Source organism: Plodia interpunctella, chromosome 1, assembly GCF_027563975.2.
Source record: "Plodia interpunctella isolate USDA-ARS_2022_Savannah chromosome 1, ilPloInte3.2, whole genome shotgun sequence".
Lineage (NCBI taxonomy): Eukaryota > Metazoa > Arthropoda > Insecta > Lepidoptera > Pyralidae > Plodia > Plodia interpunctella.
Window position 1 is genome coordinate 4,568,191 of NC_071294.1, and position 22,740 is coordinate 4,590,930.

General features: G+C 37.8%; 1 protein-coding gene across 1 annotated transcript; it reads left to right on the top strand.

Annotated features, from left to right (window-relative positions):
• Positions 1–3,667: 3,667 nt before the first annotated feature.
• On the top strand, positions 3,668–22,592 carry LOC128673821 (long-chain fatty acid transport protein 4-like). Its single transcript, XM_053751945.2, has 13 exons — positions 3,668–3,794; positions 4,164–4,571; positions 12,162–12,315; positions 14,228–14,468; positions 14,898–15,117; positions 16,142–16,343; positions 17,240–17,373; positions 17,889–17,947; positions 18,534–18,677; positions 19,038–19,111; positions 19,536–19,757; positions 20,278–20,431; positions 20,803–22,592. Exons 2-13 carry the CDS (start codon positions 4,228–4,230, stop codon positions 20,952–20,954), a joined length of 2,100 nt encoding a protein of 699 aa, XP_053607920.1. The 5' UTR covers positions 3,668–3,794; positions 4,164–4,227; the 3' UTR covers positions 20,955–22,592.
• Positions 22,593–22,740: the final 148 nt, after the last annotated feature.

Here is a 22,740-nt window from a genome sequence, read left to right on the forward strand (position 1 = left end):
AAACAAAATGTTTTGTCAAATAACTGATCACTCTTAGCTTGATATACACCTTCTTTGGTACACAGAGATGCATATATGTATAGGAGCCATATGCTGCCCTGGTATAACTAAAACGCCGTTATTTGCCAAAGGCTTGTTTCGAGTAAAACGTCGAAAAGCGCGGTAAAAATTTAAATCGATGTCATTCATAAATGACAACACTTATTTAAAACTTGAAGGTACCAAAACATAGATCAAGTAAAATACTATCTAATGACTAACCTATTATTTTAGAAACACATTTTTTTAATAATAATAAAACGTTTTTTGCGTTTTAGTATATTATCTATGATACCAAAATCTTATGAGTCATCGACTAAAATGCCGCTTCGTAAAGAGTAACGGCTTTTTAGCGTTACTATTTCATTTAAAAAATATATTTATTAAAATGCTAAAAAAATCATGACTTCATGGTAACTTAAATGTCGTTATATCCCATAACGTTGTTTTAGTTACATAAAACTATACTTATGATACTAATTCATGTTAGGCTTTTGTGTGATTAACGGCATTTAACTGCTTTCAAGTCTGCTAAACTATGAATATATTTTAATTTGAAGATTAAATTCGGTTCATTGTTACGCTTAAACGCAGTTAAACTAATTACCTTCTAAATTAACGGCATTTAAGTGCAACAGTATAAAAAATATTGGAAGATAGTATTGATCAAATTGAATTTAAAGTTATCAAAATACAGGTTTGAAAATTGTTTTATCATTTCAAATTCCGCTGTTGTAAAGGGGTGTCTAATATTCTATATTTAATTCGTTTGGGGGTGGTTCGCAGAGCGTTTCGACCGCTGCGGCTGTGCGGTCATTACAATCCGTAATTTTTTTTTGAGGAAGGAATCATTTCCAAAATCAATCATTCATCAGTGCTGGTAGATTTCCCAGACATCATGCGCTTAATGATATAATTCGTTATGGTAAGTGCAAATATTCCTTGTGTTCTGGAACCACCTGGACTAAGTCGCATGGATGGCAAGCGTCCCAATGGCTTGATTTTGGTACTCTGGCAAAAGGGACGATGTTTGCTTTGGGACGCAACGTGTGTAAGTACGTTTGCCGCTTCTCATATCAGAGATTTCGTTCGTGAGGCGGGGTCAGCAGCGGACAATGCGGCTAAACAGAAACATGCTAAGTACCAATTACTAAAACCATACAACAACCATATTTTTTATTATATTTTTCCTGTTAGATTAATAAAATATTTGACGAAGCATGTGGCGGATATTTTAAATTGTATTTTGCAAAATAAATCATTATTATTAATTAATGAAATCAATCATTCATAACTACAGTACAGAGTAAATAATGTAAAGTCATATAGTAAAACTCATTCTTGTCTTTGTTAAAATTTGAAAGATTGTTATGACAGTGCGACCGTAGCGGTCGAAACGCTCTGCGAATCACACTTGGGTGTAGCTGGGAAATCTCAGGTAGGTACTTCGGAACAATAATTGCCATCAACATTATTTTTACGCTTGCGGAGGCCTTGTAGCTCGGGTGTAGTCTTTTTACAGCTGCAGGTATCGGTGAGACTCTATGTTGTTGGTTAATATTAAAGTTCTTCGTAAGATCATTTGATAATTTGGCTTACTAATTCTTACTCGACTTGAATTTGACATAACCTCACTCATTGGGCGGGTCTAAAGCGTTGATTGGTCGGACTAATGCGTTGTTCGGACACGCTCGACGCGCCGCGCAACGCCCCGTGAATCTTCCTCATAGTCCGGCCCTTGATCGAACATCACTCTGGACTGACGAAAGCTAACTTTACTTTTTTATTTTAAAAAAATATTAATTATAACGGATGGCCATATTGAAACTTAAGAAGAATATTACATACTGACATCAAAATATGCGTTTGATTGTCAAAAGTACCATTTGACCGCCATCAGTCCCAAAATGTTGACAGTCTATATTATGCGATGTAGTGTACATAAGTTCCTCAAGATCAACATGCCAAACATTATGCGATGCTAAAATATACTTATATACTAGACCCTTTTTTAGCGTCATCAGTCACATCTTCTATTAACAAGTTTACGTCAAAAAGATATTCCGCGGTGACTATCGATCGAACATCTATCAAGAATACAATATTTTAATCGTGTTTGACTACAAGGGAAACGCTTTACGGCAGTCGCTAACACTAATCACACAAGGTCACAAGCTCCCAGAGTATTATAGCAAACTAATGTTATTGTCATTAGACAGGATAAGTTTATTGTGCAATCTTCAAAACTGCTTAATTCCCGAAACCGAATAGCTACAAATGCCATTTTTAATTTTCTATATAATTTTAAGATTCCATGTGAACTGAAGGAAGCAAACTTATCCAGCCCGAGAGGGCGTCGCTGCTGTTGAATAAATTTGAAATCTTCAAAATAACTTCAGAAAGTTTCTATTTCTGGTCGTCAGATCAAATATCTTTGTTATTCCTCGAGCTGACAGTTCGTTATTGTACCTTAAATGGGCGTGGTTAGCAAATTAAAGGCGATTTGATTGGATGTTAGTTTGAGGTATGTTATTGCAAAATGGAGTGGAGGAATGAGTTAAGGACTGAGAATACGGGGTAAATTTTGAAGTGATAAAAGCTCATTACAAGATATAATTTTTTTTCTTTGCCATCTCTAAAATACATTTACTTCTCATGGAAACAGCCGAAATTCTGTAACAATAAAATAAATACTGTGTATATATGTAAATAAATATGTGTATATATGTATGTGTATTATTAAACACAAAAATAATATTTATTACTAGTTGTCCTATGTCACATGTAGACCTCGAGAGTATTTTTTAGTCTTTTCCATCATAGCCTCTCCGTAACATCATAATAGAACGATATGAATATACCTATTTGAATACATATTACATGCATGGCAGGTATTTTATGAATATATAAACACCTAGCTAAAAAACTACTCACCTAAAGCGTCATCGTTGCGAAATTGGCGGGAGCAGACCCGGAGCAAGCGCTTGCGACTCACTAATTCGACCTCCGACCTCTCCGATGGTACCGCGCGTGAGATATGTTAACGACATTTTAGTGTATCACTGTGAGATAACGACACTGCAGTCTAACAGTGGCGGACAACACATTGTTTGAATATTTTCGAAAAGCCGCTATTGGCTTGTAACATACGAAAAGTCAAAACATTAGTAGTAAGCTATAAAGCCGTTATACGACGTTAATCACATTTAAGTCTAGCTTTTTCAATTAACGACGTTTTAACTTAACAATATAATACTGCTCTATTAGAAATAAAATAACAATAACACAGTTAAAGTATTTTTACCCCTTTATAGTGCAAAAAATGCAGTTAACGGCAATATTGACAAGCAACCTTATGATATTTTTTTTAACAAAGGTATGAGTTATCCAACCTTAGCGGCTGTATAGACTCGCAAAGTTACTTAAAGGCATTTTAGCCTATTTGACAAGCAAAATATGTGTACATAACGGCAATTTTACAATTGTTATTTCCAAAACTAATCAAGCTATCGAAAAATCGCAAATACAGATCGAAAGAGCTTTTTTTTCTCATTTTCTTGCAAACCAAAATTAAAAATCGCCCTGATGTCAGATAACGGCATTTTAGTTATACCACGGCAGTATTAAATCTGACGCAGTGCTGGCTGCGCAAAGGCTTCCATTTTCAACTCGGCCCGGGCGTCGCTTTTTCTAATGTGAATTCATAATTTGTTTCCAATTAGAAGGTAGTGTAGTAATTTAACGTCAAAAATACAGTAAGTATTATTAAAAATGCATTGACGAAAAAAATTAAACTTTTCTCCGCAACTGTTGGACTTAATTTTTCGTAAAATATAATCTAGGATAAGTACCTATAAAATGTATTTTTATATTTATTGTATTATGCTACTTCCGCTAACCGAACACCACTAGGTATGTAAATAGAAGCTTTTTGATTATTCTCTACAATCCAAAGAGATCAAAGTTTACCAACAAAAGAGAGCGAGCAAATCAAATTTGGAAACCGTCAGGAAAATTCATTTTGACATAGAATTTTTCCTCAGCGAAATGTCACCCGCGTAAACTAAACACCGAAATTTTCGCATCGGCGCCGGCATCCGCATTGCAAATATATATTTTTATAGAAGTTTTAATGAGGTGATCGGGGTGGTGGTGGCGTGATCCTTCGGAGATCAGCTGTCGGCGCGCATGAGCTGGCGGGGGCTGCCGCCATTGACGGAGCGGCGCGCGCCGATCCTTGGGCATTGGAAGGACCGCGCCGGCCGCGGGTGGACGCAGTGTGAGGCGGGCGACCGAGCGCCGACTCCGCGCCGATCTCATCTCGTCCGTGACCGCGCGAGCGGGCGCCGCGCCAGCATGGACGCGCTGCTGGCCGCGCTGGTCGCGCTCATGGCAGTGGCCGCCGCGATGGCAGCCGTGCTCAGCACGCTCTCCAAAGCTGCGATCTTTGCTCTCCTCGCGATCGCTCCCTGCCTCTACCGCTACAGAAAGTGCATTTATGTCATCATCAAAACTCTACCCAGGGATACCAAGTGAGTATCTATTTTTGACTTGTTAAATAATTGACAACTGCTTCGCAATGACATGTTCGAAAAGGGCTTCATGTTCTTTTTGTAGAGCTTCCCGTCAACTACGTAATAATTAGCTAATGTATTTTATAAGGTAAACATTTTCATGCAAATAAACTTAAGCTCAAATACGACAAAGTACCTACCTAATTACTTAAAACCAATGTCGCGTGATTGAAAAAAGTGCCCATTAATTTCCACGTTATCGACTTAGCTCTATAAAATTCGAATTTTAGGCTATGGGCCTTAACACATGCCTGTGTTTATTTTCAAATTTTATAGCGCTCACGTAAGGTTCAACGAGTAAATACACGCAGTTGCCAAAAATATTCCACGGTAGGTATCTATTCAATGCTGTTACGAATGGTAAGATTACTAACAAAGACACATTAAATAACGTGGTCCACCAAACCAAAAAAGTAATAGATTTGAATTCCAGAGAATTCAAACGGGTTGGAAATGTTCGAGATAAACCGTAAAGGAATCGAGTAAAAAACGAAAGCGGACGGGTTCAGCCACTCGCTACCTACCTAGTTAGAAACTGGTTCCTTAGTTTTGAAGATTACTAATAACCCAGTCTTATCTAAAGAGAAACCAATCAAATGGTTACAAAATAAAAACTTACAAATACATACTTTTATAAGTACTTTACAAGTAGAATTCAGCTGCACTGACTTAATATTAAATGGGCTTGTGTCTACCTGACCTTTGTGGAAAAGAATATATTTGTAATCTAATAATCGTTGATTTGAATATAATTCATCAACCCCTAATAAGGCGGTACATAAAGTACTTAAGTGGCAAATCTCATGTTCCTGCTTTGAATGGCATACTTATTGAGTCGTGCTGAGATCGCAGCCTGATTATTATATTGTTATGCAGAGAATGACTGTAAATCCTTTTCTGTGTAGAGCTAGGAAATTGTAATCTAGGAACACAGAAATTAGATTTTCTCGCATCGGCAATTTCCAACGCATCGCATGTATATTTTTATACAACACATACAGTCCAGCCCAAATTATGTAAGTACGAAATTTTTAATGGCTTTTATCATTATTAGTTCTATGCGGCTTTTATGTTCTCCCAATTCTCGGCTCGTCAACTTTTGCACAATTCAGACATTAGGCGTTCACTTTTACAAGATTTGTGGGATTCTTAGTATTAGTTGCAGTCAGTTTGTATGGCAAATAATCAAATTCGGTAGCGAAAGCATGTTCTTTATCTACGAAAGAAATAACGAAGTTGAAACTTCAGAAATTATTTTGTAAACAAAACATACCGATTTCCCATGAAATACTTATTACAAATATGTTTATAAAAGGCTTATGAACAGAACATAATTTCCACGTTTTTTTTTGTAAATGTAATTTTAATATAGTCACCTAATGACCCGCAGTGAGGGCCGACTCTTCCGTTTGTATAGTCAAAGTCAAAAACATTTATTGCAAAATCTGTGTACATGTACATACATACAAGAATGGTAAATATAAGTAAGAGTTTCAAGAGATTGCCCTTTCAGGCATGCAATAAATAGGTACCAGCCAATTTATCATCATGCTTACATGACATGTGATCGCTAAACATGTTCATAACACCACCATGAATAATTAAAAGTCAAACCAGCCTAAATTCCAGAACAGTAAGAATGAGTACAGATTTTTTTTTTACCTTATAGGTAGGTGTTATTTACTTATCTAAGTGGTAAGTCTGCACGATGAAGGAGTCTCCCTCAATATTTTTATAGGTAAGTAGGTAAATACCTACTTACCTATAAAAGTGTTGTGAATATATTATGTCGCAGCCATTTGTTAAATCAGCCATTTCATTGGAGGGCCAACCGTTTATTAAACGCCAGCATTCATTTGAAACTTGCCAAGCTGTTGAATGAAACGTTCAACGACTTGGCTGAACGTTATTTAGCCGTTTTAGTAGATGAGATACAGACGACTTCGTATTGTTTGGTTAGGATAACCACGAGTTCGCATCCAAATAACTGTTTACAAATCTAGCCTATTAATAGTGCTAACCTCCATATCTTACGGATTAATTCAATTTCTTCATATTAATGACTGTTATCTTAGTTTATTTTGATAATAACAGAACACTGGTTTACAATGATAGTTAATACCTATGTAATTTTGATTGGCATTAAGTAGGAAATATTGTACCAAAGATAAGTGCTTTAATCTATATGCACATTCTTAAATCGTATTACGTTTCCATTTATTTGGGGATAAGCAAAACAGGCTATTACTGTTTTGCTCGGTTTTAACCTTGCAGAACTTGTAGCCTATTTATCGAAAAAGAGTTGCTTTTAGAAGTACATGCAAAGTTTCATATTTACGATATTAGTAAGTACTCGGGCTTATTTACTTATGTAACAAATAATCTAAGCTATACTATTGTTACCATTATCGCGTGTCGCCATGTGACATGTTACAGAATATTAGACCGTAGGTATACTAGAATCTGATAACATCGGTTTTAGTAGTTTTTTTATATTGACTCTGAGATAAAATGAATAACATCCGGGGCTGTGTCTACCGGTAATAATAGTGTCTACGGTAATTTATTATTGTATTTGTTAGAATAATTCACGGCTAAAAATACCTGATGTAAAAATAACCCGGCAATATTGAGCATTTTTTGTAGTTCACCCCTTTGCAAAGGGTACAGTGTATTCAACTCTCTCTCACCCCTTTTGGGGTAAGGTCGAGATTTAAAATTTAGGGGTCTTTTTGTTCTTAAGCGCTCAGAGCTACCTATTGGTTTGATCGCTCTATTCACCGCAGTCACTAGGTTAACAATAGCTGTTTAATTACCTATATTAGTATAACCTAGTTGAATTAAAATGATATGAATAAAGAAAACAGCTGTAAAATATGTGGGTTTTAGTGTTAAGCTTAAAATATTTTATTATCAAGCCATATTTCGAATAAAAAAGTTACTAAGTGTAAATTAGTAAGAGATCACGGCGTGCGCAAATTTTTTAATCATCGTCAATAAATGTTCACTGTCGTTTCACATTCTGGTTTTGCTGAATATGTCTTGTAAATTATCGTAAATTAAATATTTTAGCCAAGTATAACCGTATAAATAATTAAGTGACAATAACATGAAATAGAGAAAAACCGTTGATCGTTTGAACAAATAAAATACGTTTCTTTCTTTCTGTCTGATGTCTAGATTTTAGATCAGCCTTCACCATAATTGCGTGTATTAATTTGTTTTTTTATTATTGCATTGGATCTTTACAAAAATTGTGATCATGTTCATGGAATGCCCACGAGGTGGCTCTATATCTTCATGGGGGGATACCATGAAACATAAAACATGTAGCATGTCATTGCGTCCACATGTTCTCTATTTTTTACACTATATGCGAAAAAGAGATAGTCTTTTGAGGCAACGTGCTACGTGTTTGTATGTTTCGTGGTAAGCGTGGTATGGTTTCTACAACGCTACGAGTATTCGCTACGAAAAGTCTACGAAAATGATAGATCTCGTACCGTCGTAGCCTTTGTTGTTGCATCCCGTTGTTTTCAATGTCTTTATTTAAATAAGATAAAATTTGTTTGTTTATGATTAACCAAAATCCGCTATTTAATTAAGTATATCTTTGTGATATCACTAATTGTTCCAAAGGTTGTCTGTCTAGACTTTTGATTTTGATAAAGTTATTTTAATGTTTCTTTGAATAGGCTATGATGCATGTAGGTATACTTGAAATGTAATTTAAGTTCAAGAACAGTAGTTAGTTTTACAATACTTAAATGTACAGTCAAAAGCAAACCAAATATATTGAAACTAGCTATTGCCCGTGGCTTCGTTACCTTATGTCCTTCTCCACACTTCAAACTACACGCATGCAAAATTTCAATATGTTTGTTTGAGTAGATAGAGCGTTGAAGTGGTAACAAACATACTTTCGCATTTATAATATTAGGATTTATCGCTAGTACCGCCTCAAAGATCCATGCAGACCATTACGTGGTTACCTGTACATGGACGAGACACTACCACAATAGAAGTGCTTGTTTCGGGGCCTGACAATAAATAAAAGTGTCATTATTGCAGCCTTTCGTATCGTATGCGCGTGTATATAAAAATACTAATATTAATATGCGAAAGTGTCCGTCTATATTCGCTTTCACGGCTAATTCGTTGAACCAATTTTGATGTAATTTGGTACGCATGTAGTTAAAGAACCTGTTCAAATATAGGCTTTAAAAAAGAACCAACTAGGATTGTTTTTTTTTTGCCTATAATTGGGGGTGAAAGTTTGTATGTAAATCATGTCTGTTCCGCTTTCACAAAGAAATTCACACGCGCGAAGCAGCGGCAAAAATATAGTATAGATTATATCAGTTATTGTGACGCCCTTGAAATTCGCAGTGGCACATAGTTGGCTACAGTCGGCCGCAGATCGAATCGCCACCATTACCTGGGCATAAAGGTGCAGATAGGGTAATTGGCACGCAGTCGCCTGTACCGAGCGATCGATCCACCGCCGCCAGCCAGCGACCGCCGGCACCTCTGTTCACTGCAGTCTGCATAAATGTCGTTGCATTCTCTTTGTGCAACCGAAATTAACCTAATTTAATTTAGATTGAATGTTATTTTATAATTGTCCTTCCTTACAGTCGTATTCCTAATGGGTGAGGGTGTTGTCATTGGCGTGGAATGGAACTAATTTCTTGGCAATATTATTACTGTGTTTTGCCATTACTTTCTCCATTTCACACAAGATGATAAATTATCAACTAGAGTGCAAGTTTCCTCACGAAACTTTCCTTTTTCTAAAACTGCTATATAGTACATGAGTCAAATTGGTATATAACAATAGTCGAATTCGAACTTGAGATATTTCCGTTCAGTCTTTACCATGGACCACCACCGCTTCATTATGACATTTTAATCTGCTATTGCCCGCTCCTCTGGCCGTAGCATCTGTTACATATAGACTATCAGATACTTTATCAGTAAGCCCTAAAGATTATAAATTTGTAACAGAGTTGATATCTAAAGATTGCATACTAGGCCAGTCATTCTATTTGTGATTCCGTCTGACGTTTGCATTTGTGATTGAAATACTTAGGGTGAGTTGCAAAAGTCCACTTTGACCTACACTCCGCTACGTTTAGACAACATGGCGTAGGTACTTTGCGTTTTATTGCGCAGGTTAAAGTTAACGTCAAAGTTGCCTGGTGCAACCCACTCTAGAACCTAAACATCTAACAATCGATTGTACCGTTCTACAAATAGGTTTTAATGACTCGACAAAGCCATGTTATGGACAACTTAATTCATTTTATTGTTATCAAAACACCTGGTCGCCGTTGCTTTCCATATCATATTTTTATTTTTATTTATCATTTACATAAAACACATATCTGTCTGCGAAATATAGATAATCAATTTTAAACGTTATATATTCTAGCCTTTGTTTGTAACCAGAGATAAGGATTCTAATATAACGATACACTTTTATACATGTTTACACATGGGTCCTGAAAACATAAAACTCCTTTTTTGGGCGGACATACTTTCCAAGTTTTCTGTGTACCTACCACAATCCCTCGTGCTGTAATGCAAACAATGTTTCCCATGGGACCTTGAGCATCACTATTTATAACGCAATGATCAAGGTAAACCTATATTTAGTTAACTGCAACATTCTGGTTAACTAGACAGTTGATTTGCTTTTTGATTTGGTTAACTTGATTTGCGCAGATTTATTTTGATCTTATCGATATCTCGTTTAACGCGATAAATCTATAAATCAATATGAGAAAAACTTGTACGAAATCTTATCCGTTTTCTACACGTAGTGACGATCTAGTTTATAGCGTTATAAATAACTTGAACTTTAGACGCCGACGCTTCCAGTTTATTTTGTGACAAAACATCGTCTGATTGACCTGTGGCACTAATTTATTTAATACAAACGGCCAGTCCCTACTTCGCGCGGGTAAAAACATAATAAATTATACAATTAAACTTTCTTTAGGAACCACCCTATCTATTGGTGGAAACCGCATGAAAATCCGTGCGTTTGTGTTTATTTCGAATAAATGGAGAGACGCGGCCGAGGACTTTGTTTTATAATATGTAAGGGATAAATGGGTGATTCCTTATTTTCCCGCTTGTGGTCGATGTCATTACATCGATTAATGGTACCTTAATCGACTTAACTGTGTAGCTATGATTTATTTATCACCTAGTTTTATTTTTCTTTGACTCACCCGATCGCACATGAAATAATTAGGATTGTGTTTTTGAGTTTTAATTTTCTTTTAGGATGTATTTTTTAAATTTGGTAATGCAACCATGGCATAATTTTTCTTGAAAATTAAATACAAAGGTGCATCGTTGTTACGAAAATTATATAGCTACGGTATTCTCAATGACACCTTAGCGCTTATGTTCAATGCAAGGTCAAGTGTTCATCTAATTATGGGCTTACTATGATCGGATCACGTTTGACGCTGGACGCAAGCATCGCGTGACGTCCACAAGACACACGCATGAAGCTATACATAACACTGGAGCCAGCACTCCTAAACACTTTGTACAATTTTATTACTATCTCGTTAATCGGTAGCCCGACCTCTTTTACGCATTGCGTGGCATATACATATAGGTATAGACAGTTAAGTATAGGTACCTTTTATCGCGAAAAGAGCGGTTGGATTACAGATGATCTAAGGATAGCATTAACAATGTCCGATAAAAGGAATAAGTGTAGAAACTTACCATTACTACGTTATTTCAATGCAGTAGATACCTATGTCTGAAACTTAATTCTCAACATTGATAATCGATATTTCAACGCCGTGTATTTCGACAGTTGGTCTTGTATCGATATAAAGCCATATGACATTTTTCTCTCTCGTTTATTATTAAAACATCGATCGATTGCAAGGTAAAACCTATACAGATTCCCACATGTTTGAATGTTTCATACAGTTCTTGATGAATTGAAATATATTTTTTAAATAAACAATATAAACCAGCGAACGGACGGTGTGGGCCGTGAGGAAGGTTCGGTCTATAATGTATGCAGCCGAAGCCGCGCCAAAAGCTAGTAATTACTTGATCTAATGCTCAAATTAGGTGTATAGGTTACCTAATGAGAACACCTTAGAGGTTACCTAAGAGTAAGTTGTGGTGACGCGCGGTCGAATTGTTTTGAAAACAAAATAGATTTATTCATGATTAATTCATATAACCGACAATAAACCGGCAGGGGTTTTATAAATACCAATAAAAACTCAAAGGCGATAATAAAACTGATTCGAGAATTAAACACGCTGTGAGGATTTTTCCATAAGCACTTAGACAATTTTGAAAGTGAACTTACAGTGATTGTGTCTCCTTAGCCACGTCGTATTATAAGATGAAATGGGATAAAAGTTACCGCGATTGCCTTGACATCATTGTGGCCCTTTGATTCCTTAACAGGATGCTTTTCAAGCTCTTGGGCCGCGCCACCGTGACTGAATTCTTCATCAAGCGATATGCACCTTAATGACACATATCAATTGTTGTCAGATTCCTATGTCGCTACGCCCACGGCATGGTCCGCTCAAAGCGCTGGGGCCGCCAGGACGCCACCGTGGCTGAACTCTTCACCAAGCGCGCCCTCGCCGACCCCGCCGCGCCCTGCTTCGTCGTCGTCGGAGACCGCACCTGGACCTTCGGAGAGGTAAGACTTGTAATACAAGTAAAAACAAATATCATCACGTGTTCGCAGAAATGTAAAAATTCTAAATCATGACTGGAAGTTTTTAATTTTATTGTATGTACATTACTAAATTTAAATGGCTATAAATTATCTGTATCTTATAGCGGTAAGAACATAAAATTGAATGAGGTATACGGCGCGATTTTTTACAACGTTGTAGGCAGCTAAATAGCAAAAGCAGGCTCAAACATGCCATTTCATTAAATTCCCAGAGGATAGTGTCACTGCGCCACCGTAGAGAGCACATAGAACACATCCTACTAACCTACAAGTAGCTCTTAAACGGATTAAATCCAATGCAGATGTAGGTGGACTGGAAAGCAGTGTGCCCTGAAAACTGCAGGGTACTGCAGAGAACGAACATTAGGTACTGGTATCTAATGTGAAAGCAATACCTTTTCACTGAAATCAATACATATCATAAAACAGTAGAAAAAAAATCTGTACATTGAATATATTTACATAAAAACAAAATAAACCGATGGATTCATAGTAATAGAGTAATAATTTGGAAAAAAATCTGTATGTCTGTCTGTACACGCTAAGCTCCGGAACTACTGGACGGATTTGAATGAAACTTTTTTGTTAAATTGCTATTAAGCCTGAGCAACATATAGGGTATAAATGATTTTGAAAACTGGAACGCGTGATGGAGAGCCGGGTTGGTCCAGATAAACTCTATGAAATATAGAAATGACGACTTAACAAAAATTGCTCGGTCTACATTTAACCAAAGCGATGTGCGTGTCGGTGTATTCCGTAGAAGGTGATGATCACCATTTTGGCGCTATGACTAGACGATTCCACGCATTCATAATTGATTTTGTATGTGCGTCACAAAATGGAAAATATTTGTACCAACTTTAAAATATTGTTGTGGGTTCGATTTCCGTTAAGTTAATATGGTTGTCATTATTTTTAACTCTGAAATACATAATATCTACATAACTTTGAAATACATAATTTTTGTCACTTGTAACAAATCCCATTTTTTTAGCGATAACGATAATCGAAAAAAAAGTTTTCGCATTTACGTCGATGGCAAATGAAGTCTTTCAACGGTTGCAACAAACAAGAATAGAGTTTAAAGAAATTTGAATTTCAGTAATAATCGGTGGCTGTGGTGCTGTGATCACAACCTTTAGAGAGCCGGATTCGCGTAGTTCAATAACTCTGCGGCTGATTGTCTTGCGTGCGTACTTGCCAATACTGTGGGTTTGCGTAGGTGTGCGGCCATCATTGATTTTGGTGTGGGGCTGTGACGTAAAGTCATAAGTCAGCATTCTATCCTAACACTAACATTTGGAAAAATGATTAGTTACCTAATTGTGAAGTCTATCTTCAAAGCACGAGATGAATTTGAAATTTGATTTGATTGGAAATTATGTTCGCCCATGCAGTTTTCGTGATGTACCAAGACGAAACCAAGCCTCTCAGAGTACTGAAAAAATATAACTTTGTTTTTAATTTTGTTTGTGGCAGCTAGAAATGAAATTACTGTAATATTGTGATAATGGAAATTAATTTTATTTAATATAATAAAAAAATGCGTAGGTACTTGCCTATTTCACACAAAAACTCATGTTAAAAACATTAAAAATTAAAATAAAGTTGTGATTCACATATTTCACATAATTTAATCATAGGTTCATAGATTTACTCATCTACTCATAAACATAAATATGAGAATGACAAAGTAACCCTTAGTAACATAGACTACTTTTTTATTAAGTATGATTTTACCCGAGCGAAGCCGGAGCAGGCTACTAGTACTGATATATAACAAACATTGAGAGATCGCTACAAATTGAGAGCTTCCTTCTTTTTTTAAGTCGATTTAAAAACCATATAAACAAATGCTGTTTCCATTCAGATGGCGGAAAAGTCCAACCAAGTCGCCAGGGTGATGCAGGAACACCTGGGCCTGCACCGCGGCGACGTGGTCTGCGTATTCATGCCGAACTGCGCGGAGTTCGTCTGGACCTGGCTGGGCATGGCCAAGGTTGGAGCTGTGTCGGCACTCATCAACAGCAACCTGCGCCACAAGCCGTTGCTGCACTGCATCCAAGTCGCCAAGGCCAAGGCGATCGTCTTCTCCGACCAGCTGGCTGATGGTACATTTTTGTTTTTCGTAACAAATATATTGCGTTTTTATGGAAACTTTCATCATAAATCTTGTGTTGTAACAGCGTGTCTGTGATAGCTTAAAACTACCTACTTACCTACATAGTTATTTCTTAATAAGCTTTTATTTAACATGCAATGTGCTTATGTAGGTACCTAACTATGTACGTTAGATTGCAACTCAATAATAATAAAGATATACGTCAATTGATTAAACAAAAACTTTGTGTACACGTTTAGTATTTAATATATGATGCCGACGAGGGGACTCCTCATCGGTTTACTGCACGCATTTTTTTGTCACTTGTTGAAAAAAAAACTTCTTATGAAATGAATACAGTTTCGTGCTAACCGGTATACAACCGGGGCTTCTTCTTGAAGTCTCGAGAAGAAGATTTATACAAACAATATGGTTCCAGCCGTCGAGGAACTCCGCGCGCAAATACCCGAGGATCTCAAGCTGTTCCAGCTGTACGGGCAGTGCAGGCCCGGGGTCATCGACCTTGCCGCCGAGATGGAGAAACACCCCCCGGAATACCCCATCGTGAATGAGAAGCTGCATTACAAAGACACGCTTCTGTACATCTACACCTCTGGAACCACTGGAATGCCGAAAGCGGCCGTGTTACCTAATTCTAAGTGAGTAAAATTGGTCGGCCTACTGTCTACTAGGTACATGTCCATGTCTATTTTCCTGATAAAGCATTTTTTAAGTAGCTATATCATGTCCCACTGCTGGGCAAAAGCCTCCCCACTCTCTTTCCATTTATACCTTACCTAAGTTCATCCGACCATCTCGTCCTAGGTCTGCCTTGTTTTCTGTGTCCGTCAGTGGGTATCTAGGTGGTAAGAATTTAAGCCCATCTTTCGGAACGCATGCGATGTACGTGACCGGCCTAGTTCCATTTTACCGTAGCCACTGTTTCTCCGAATGCAGAATAAACTCAGTGTGTTTTGTGAATTGTTAATCAGAGAAGAAAAAATATTTTATTCTGTTTGCCCAAATTTCTTATCAATACATCCATTTGGCGAGTATCCAGTCAAATATCCATCCATCAATTCTCCTGATCTCAGCCACCAATTAGATAACAATGGTACTACGAGTATTATTATGATATTATTCAATTCTTCTTAGGTCATTGTTCTTGATAATTTATAATCGTAGTTATTATTATTGTCTAGATACTACCTGAATGTATCACATGGCCTATAGAATTGCTATTGCCAGTTGTAAGACAGGCGTTTCCGTTCTCTATGACTTTCCTTTACTCATCTGAATAAAATAGCGAGTCTGAACTGTCTGACCCGATAGATTTATGCATTCGCGATACTTGAATATGCATCCTCAGTTTGACAAAAAAAAAATTATTTGCCGTTCTTATTAGTGTACTATTAATCTTTCATTGCAGGCAAATCATAAATGACTTATGTACTGACATTGCTTCTTCGAGTGTAAAGTGATAGAGACATATTCTTCCAAGTGCTGTCGGCCTTCAAGCTTTTCAGCTTGTTTTAACTGAACATTTATTTATTTCATACTATTTTCCCTAGCTTATTTCGTTTTACAGTTTTATACCCAATACTATAGAATATCAATCATTTACATTATAAAAATGTCTTTTCAACGTGATAAAGAAAATGTAACATCCATAATATCCCCCAGGTACCTCTTGGTGGTGGTAGCGACGGTCCACATGTTGGGTCTGAAGAAGTCAGACCGCATGTATAACTCGCTGCCGCTGTACCACACTGCTGGCGGCGTGGTGGGCACGGGCGCGGCGCTGGTCGACGGCATACCATCCGTGTTGCGCTCCAAGTTCTCCGCCTCCAACTACTGGACCGACTGTATCAAGTACGACTGCACGGTAAGAAACAGGTGCTATTTAATTACCACCGTCGACTTTGTTATACTGTCGTATATAATATGTACCTGCTACGTGGGGCAGAATTGGGAGGCCTGGAAGTTGAGGCGGGTGGATCGCTCGCGACATACTCGTTACATTATTCATCAGTTGGAATTTGTAGGTATAGAAAGGACGTCCATAAGTACAAGTTTCAGGTGTTTCGATTATACTCTGGCAACATGAGGCTACATAGTTGGCGAAATGGAGTATCGTTACTTCCTGTTTCCTTATGATGTTTTCCTTCAACGGAAGCAAATCGTGGTCGATGATACCTATTATATGTATGAACGTACATGATTCACATGGATATACAAACTCACGTGGCACAAGTGGGATTCGAACTTCTTCTGGGACTTTTCGGTTCGCAAGGCTGGCGTCTTAATCATCGCATCAACCACGACCGCTTTAATACCACCGAAATAAACATATATGTACATATATCTTTCAATCCACGTTGTTGGTACAGGGCAATTAGCATAGCATTCGAATGCGGCATCCAGCTGATCCGGCATAAGCACGCGATTCCAACAGTTCTCAAACTTTGTAAAGTTTTCAGCAACACGCGAGCGATTGCGCACTATAACCCGTTTATATAATTTTTAGTAAGTTAGGTAATGATTTTATTATTTTTTATATCTTTACTATGGAAGGAATATTACGCAGAGGTAAGCGCAGATGGGGCAGCAGCATGTGAGATACACAAGTATGATACACGCGTTGCCATGGTACACTGCAAAAATAGAATTAAGATAGGATGAACAGATCATTGTTAAGACGAAGCCAATGCGCACATTAGAGCATGAGTAGATCAATACAACCTTTAATTATCAAATCTTTTCTTTTTTGTCTTTGGTAAGGTGGCGCAGTACATAGGCGAGATGTGCCGGTACCTGCTGGCGCAGCCGCCGCGGCCGACGGACGCGCAGCATCGCGTGCGCATCATGGTCGGCAACGGCATGCGCCCCGCCATCTGGCAGCAGATGGTCGATAGGTGAGAAAGAAAAATTGATTATCCGATGAAACACTTCTGAATTCAGTATATAAACCTACGCAAATTAATTGCAATGTCACCCCCCTATTACTGCAGAATAAAGTTGCATGCAGTGTCATCGCCGGGTACGATGGAATACTAAGAGCACCGCTATCTGGTCGAGGTCCACCCCCTTGATATATCTAGACCAAGCTAGATGCTTATTAGATTGTGTGGCGGCGAATTCAATATTTGGTTATTAAATTATTTTTTTGGCTTCACGCGCGATAATTTTGTTTCAAATGTTGTTTTTAACAGACGAATAGACAATGAAGTCTTTGCATAACATACCTACCGGCCATTGTTTTAAATACCTACTAACTACCTGTAGAAAAAAGCAACAAAATAAATTTTAATCGATTTAGTCATTCAGTCAAATGTCACGGCGATCGCTTCTATCAAGCGTACTATTTAAAATAATCAATTGTTTGTACATCTCTTGAATAATTCTTATCCGTACATATTTTTTGTTTAAGGTTCAAAGTTCCCCAAATAAACGAGATATATGGCGCGACAGAGGGCAACGCTAATATTAGTGAGTATATTGAAACATGATTTTTATCGTTAAGTAACAACGCCCCGCAACTCCGCTCCTTCGGGAATTGAAAGAAGTGTTCAACAACATAATATTTTTTGCGTTAATTTGCTGGACGTGAATTCATTAAGAAATTCTTAAGTGTAAAGACATTGTTGTTCTTAAGATAACAGCTAATCGGAGAAATGTTTCGTTGTTTAAACTGTTAATAACCTCTGTATGTACACAATATGTTGTTTATATTACTGTACCTACATACGTACTAAAAATGTATGTTAGGTAGCAAAAATATATTTATTTAGTCTGGGGAGACTTTTCGCCTTTGACTCAACTGTCAGCTACAAAGGTGGTAGCAGAAAATTATATTGAAATTCGAGATAAAAGGATGGTACGGCCAACGTGCCGCTTTTTTGCTCGACTTGGCGCCGTGCTCCCAGATTTTATTAGATATATGCTTCACGTTGACGACCATTAATATCGACATACTACTTTAAAATTCTCAATAAATCGACATCTGCGACCGTGACTTCTGTTAAACTAAATATGACTTTACCGCCGAATAAACTCTTTCTATACATCGTTTTAGTTAATGTGGACAACACCGTCGGAGCAGTAGGATTCCTGCCTAAGTTGGTCCCCACCTGCCTCCACCCGATAGCCCTGGTCCGCGCTGATGAGCAGGGTGCACTGGTCCGAGGGCCCGATGGGTTCTGCATTCGATGTCAGCCCAGTGAGTTTGATCATCAACATCTTTGATCTGAAGCACGTTTTTCTTAGTAAAAGTATATCTGTACGTCGAACTCGGCGGATTCGGCATGCATTGCCGATTTGTCATTGCGGTAAATTTGTGCATCTGTCAGAGTTCAGATATATAGCCGGCATAACATTTACTTGCAACAACTGGCACTACAGACTCTTTGGCTGGGGGTAGCAAAAAAATAATAAAAATATGTTTAAAAAGATATGTATAGACCCGAAATAAATAATTATAGGTTGGAAGGTATAGACTATCGGGTCATATAGGCAAAATGGAGAGGGAAATGTTGAAAGACTTCAACGCTAAATAAAAAAAATATATTTCTGTTTCCAGATGAACCGGGTATGTTTATCGGCCTGATTGCACAAGGAAATGCATCCAGGGAATACTACGGATACGTGGACAAGGTAAATGTCAACTATCGCCCAATAATATATGCGCTAATACCGTAGTTCAGTAAAGTCAACGAACGAACTAGCGGAAAGCTATTCGTTTTCAATTAATGCTGTCCCAAGTCGCGGTTTTTGTACTGACAGAAAACCTATACTTAGTTTTTTAGGTTTTCCTTAATTTGATTATGTCAAATAATATAAACTTATTGATATCAAGGACATATAGTTATCTTGAATAGTAAATACCATATTTTTTTATATGTTTGCGCCAATAGCTTGACTTCATGTTATCTTTGGAGCAAATTCAAATTTCGAAATCGCCAGCGCCTAGTTAGCATAATAAACGCCGGGACGTAATTTATTGCAAATCGAGGGCTAAACCTGCCAGCTTTACCAAAATTCAACAAGGTATCAGTGTTTACTTTTTTTAATATTCCAGACGGACAGTAATAGAAAGCTGGTTCGCGATGTATTCTGCAAGGGAGACGCGGCGTTCGTGAGCGGAGACATATTGGTGGCTGACGAGCTCGGTTATCTGTTCTTCAAAGACCGCACAGGAGATACGTACAAGTGGAAGGGGGAGAATGTCGCTACGGCTGAGGTGGAGGACGCCATGGATCCTGTGTTGGGACAGAGGGCCTGTGTCGTCTATGGAGTCTCGGTGAGTGCTAAGATGAAAACTTTTAAACTCTGTACGGTGGATATGTCTGCTCACTAGGTGTCTCTAACCTAATCATGAGAAGGCTAGAACGTTGCGGCGATTCTATGTCCTCTATGTAGAGAAAAGTAATGAGTAACAAACAGTTCATTCATTTTTTGTTGACAAACACCGCTCTTGAAGATAGGGACGATAGTTGATAGGTAGGTAGGTATAGGACGGTAATGTGTAGGACATCTATCATAATAATGCATTGTCATGAGAACTGAAGCCACTTCCGATAATTTTAGCTTTGTAAAACAAATTAAAGTGTTGTGTTTTCAGCGACAGACAGAAACAGGTGAACCTAAATAAAAACATGTTTGTTATAATAATGAGTAATTCGATAGTGAGAAGTGAAATTTAAACCCGTGTTTCATCGTCATATCCCGCAGACGGAAGGCCATGGTGACGGTGGGACTTCTAAAATGACTTGTCAAGACGCCCAAACTTATTGGCGACTGATGATGAGTGTTGCCCCCAGATCCCGCAGACGGAGGGCCGCGCGGGCATGGCGGCGGTGGCGGACCCTGCGCGCGCGCTGGACCTGGCGCGGCTGGCGCGCGACCTCGACAGCTCGCTGCCCTCCTACGCGCGTCCGCTCTTCCTCAGGATCATGAACGACATCGAGATCACTGGTCAGTCCGATATATTAAGTTTTGAATTTTACAAAGCGGTTGTCTTCAACAACAACTTATAAATTTGAGTTATTTTGCTCTCCTGGGTGAATAGCTAATTTTAGGACACACAAAATTTAAATATATTTGGATTATGGCTCTATGACCTCAGAATTGTTTGAACTTTGTAGATCGTAATCTATATCGAGAAGATACCTATAGTGATTATGTCAGATATAGTAATAGTGATGATGTTACTAGCCTAGGCGATAGCCTACGCGAATTCATTACTAACTTTTACAATCAGAAGGGGAGAAACTGCCAGCTGCATTTCTTTCGTCCCTAGACAAGCTTTGAAGTAAATATGAATACAAAAATCTTTCCGCACACAGGTACGTTCAAGCTGAAGAAGCTGCAATACCAGAAGGAGGGCTTCGACCCGGACGTGATCAAGGAGCCTCTGTTCTTCAGGTCAGGCGGCGACTTCGTCCCCGTGACCTCACAGCTGTTCAGAGACATCTGCAACGGCAAGGTCAAACTGTAGGTGACACTGCAACAGGAAGAGCGATGACGCCGCACGGCACATCACCAAATACCTAGTTGATGACGATTCGAGATGATTCTATGTAGCATAGTCCCGTTTGTCAAGTCAATTGTGTGCCTGAATGCTTCCTATCAACTGGACAGAAAAAATGTACTTGTCGGTTGTCAACATGGTCTCGTTTATAACTATCTGGTGTTATAAAAACATAGCAAACTAATTAAACCAAACATCAGATAGTTTTAACGTCGATAGTGTGATTGTCGTGTGAAGCGTCGTACAAACTACTCGTGACAAACAAAATCAAAATTATGAAAAAAAAAGTAGGTGGTACTGAAATACTGCTGACAGGACGCTTGATAACTGTGATCAATTAAAACCAAAATTTGGAAATACAATTATAACGTGAGAATTATTCTGTATAATCTTTAGCTTTGCAAATTTCTCAACTAAAGAAAGTATATATGAATACCCACGCACGCTTTCTGCCAGAGCAGTAATTTAGCCGATAATGATTTGAAATCTTAATAAAAAGCCTTTGGATTGTTACTGAAGGTCCAAGACCGAGGTACACACTGGAATATTGTGTGTTCCTTGGCGTCTTATTTCATTTATTTACTTATATGAACTGTATCCAACTAGTAATTATAACTCCCGTTTATTCTTTCTGAATTGCACTCGTGTATCTTACATTTAATTCATAGTCTCCTCAAATCTCATAAATAGTGTGAATGGTTTAAGTATGATACGTGCAATATTAGGGTAATCACTATTTGTGTGTTTCAGCGGGTGATATGACATTACATTTTAATGGGTTATAGACAAATAGGTTACTGGGTAGAGGTAAGGTACTAAGCAAAACCGCACTCGCCACCTCATATTATATCACTTAACTAAAAGCAATAAATCATATTTTACAAATTTCTCTAGAGCAAATAGGAAATACAATGTTTTGTAGATAAATTTATTGTAGCTAGGTACATTCCACCAAATAGCTTCGTAAGATTTGTTTTTGTTCTCAGAAGCACTGTACACCCTGGTGTCCGCGCCACGAATGGATTACCGCGGTAATATCTAGAACTATCAATACTAGATCGGCGATGTTATTCTTGTTAGCAACTGTTGCGCCATCTATGGGATTTCTTTCGTAGCGCGGGCTCTAGAATATTTTGAGTTCCTATTGTGAATATTTGTAACGCATTTTGTTTTAGGCACTTGTATGGGATTTTGTATGGGAGTTTTGGCGCCTTATTAATAAAAAAAATTCTCTGATTGGTCTTCAAATATTTGTTTTGTCCACTTTTCGGTATTTGACATTGAAAGAACGAGAAAAAAAAATAAACTTTTATTCCAAGCTTAAATCGGAGTATAATCTTTTTATTAAAAATGGAGGTTAGTATATTGGGTTTGGGTATAACGCGTGGAACCGCCATGTATTTTATATGACATGTAATCCACTTGCTCTATCCATTCCTTCTAATTTAAGAATGACTTAGTCATCATACTGAAAGTCGGGCGTTTCGATTAGTTTGTGGTGCCTTGAAACGAAAGCCGTTGCACACTAGACTAGGTACATAGTACGCAGTCGAAAATTGCTCCTGAAAATTATTATGTAAGTTGTAAATAAATAATAAAACATGATCAGTTTGTTTTATTCGTGTTAGCACCCACACCCTAATCCTGCATATTATATAGATATTATCTTATCTAGACTAAAACGAAACGCCAGTGTATTGAGTCAATATAAGCGTTATGTGATAGTTGCATCATTTCTATTAACCCAGCTACA